Source organism: Toxorhynchites rutilus, chromosome 2, assembly GCF_029784135.1.
Source record: "Toxorhynchites rutilus septentrionalis strain SRP chromosome 2, ASM2978413v1, whole genome shotgun sequence".
In the NCBI taxonomy this organism is placed as follows: domain Eukaryota; kingdom Metazoa; phylum Arthropoda; class Insecta; order Diptera; family Culicidae; genus Toxorhynchites; species Toxorhynchites rutilus.
In genome coordinates, this window is record NC_073745.1 from 315,740,287 (window position 1) to 315,741,434 (window position 1,148).

General features: G+C 42.8%; 1 protein-coding gene across 1 annotated transcript in view; it reads right to left on the reverse strand.

Annotated features, from left to right (window-relative positions):
- The window catches only part of LOC129771328 (zinc finger protein ZXDC), a 14,474-nt gene extending 13,664 nt beyond the window's left edge, over positions 1–810 (reverse strand). The window contains exon 1 of the mRNA XM_055774862.1: positions 334–810. Within this exon, the coding sequence (XP_055630837.1) occupies positions 334–656 (323 nt within the window). The 5' untranslated portion in view covers positions 657–810. The remainder of the gene's footprint in view (positions 1–333) is intronic.
- Positions 811–1,148: the final 338 nt, after the last annotated feature.

Below are 1,148 nucleotides of genomic sequence, written 5' to 3' on the forward strand. Positions count from 1 at the left end.
ACGAGGATCAACGCAATACAGAAAACCTTAACGAGGAGGATGGCCGAAGGGGGCATAGAAGGCAAATCAAAAGCATTAAAGAAGAATCCAAATGAATGGGAGCATTAGGGACAGAAAATAGATTGAAAAACCGAAGCACCATGCGTACGAACATCGGTTTGTCTGTGGCAGACAAAATAGATAGTGAGTGGGTGGCGGGCATATTAATTTACGACAGTTAGCTGTGCGGGTAACCATGGATCAGAAAAAGATAGAGAAAGAGAGCGCGCGCAGATTACGAGAAAACAAAAAAATATTAAATCAGGAAAAAGAAGAAAATCTTCTCATAAGTACCCTCCGTCCTCCTGTTCATCATCAATTTTCTCAAACTCAACCAGAATACTATTTTCGCTAATGCTGCCGCTTCCACTGTCCCCACCGTTCCGATGCTGGGGCGATTGTTGAGACACGGCGGAACCAGCGCCGCAACTGTTGTCGCTGGTGACGATTTCCGCTCCCTCGGAAGATGGCACCAGATCGAGCGAGCCGAAATGGGGATTTTCTTCGGCCAGGTTCTGAAAGTACTGGGGAACCTGTTGCTGAATCGCCCGCTCGAACGCATCGATATCGAATGTGTTATCGTTGATGCAGTCCTGCAGTGTGATCTGATAGCTCATTATTAGCACTCTCACTTCCGCGCTCAGCCAAACTGGCAAAAACAAAAGCAAACTTATTTGGGGGTTGAAATTTATCACTACTTGCACAAAAATATCGCCATATTTTCACCTTTTCGCTATGACCGAACGATTGACATTGTCCTCCCCCGTCTGACAGTTGTTTTTGGGGTGGTACGAGTGGCCTGGTGACTGTTGTAAGGTTTTCTGTGTTGAACCTTAATCACAGAACGCGGAGATACCAGATGTGAAGACAAGTCAGATATTTAGTCGTTTTAGAATTGTGTAAGAAACAAATAAAAGCATTATTGTTTCTAAAGGAAAATAATCTAATATCTGTTGAGTGATCGAAGTTTTGCACGCTGATGTTCTTTTTTTTCATCCTTGAGAAAACATTTTTTTTGCAGTCATGAGTTAAGACATGTTTATTTTTTAAACATGGATATTTTTTGTATCATGGTAAGATATTCAAGAAATCACCTGGCACCCCTGGCA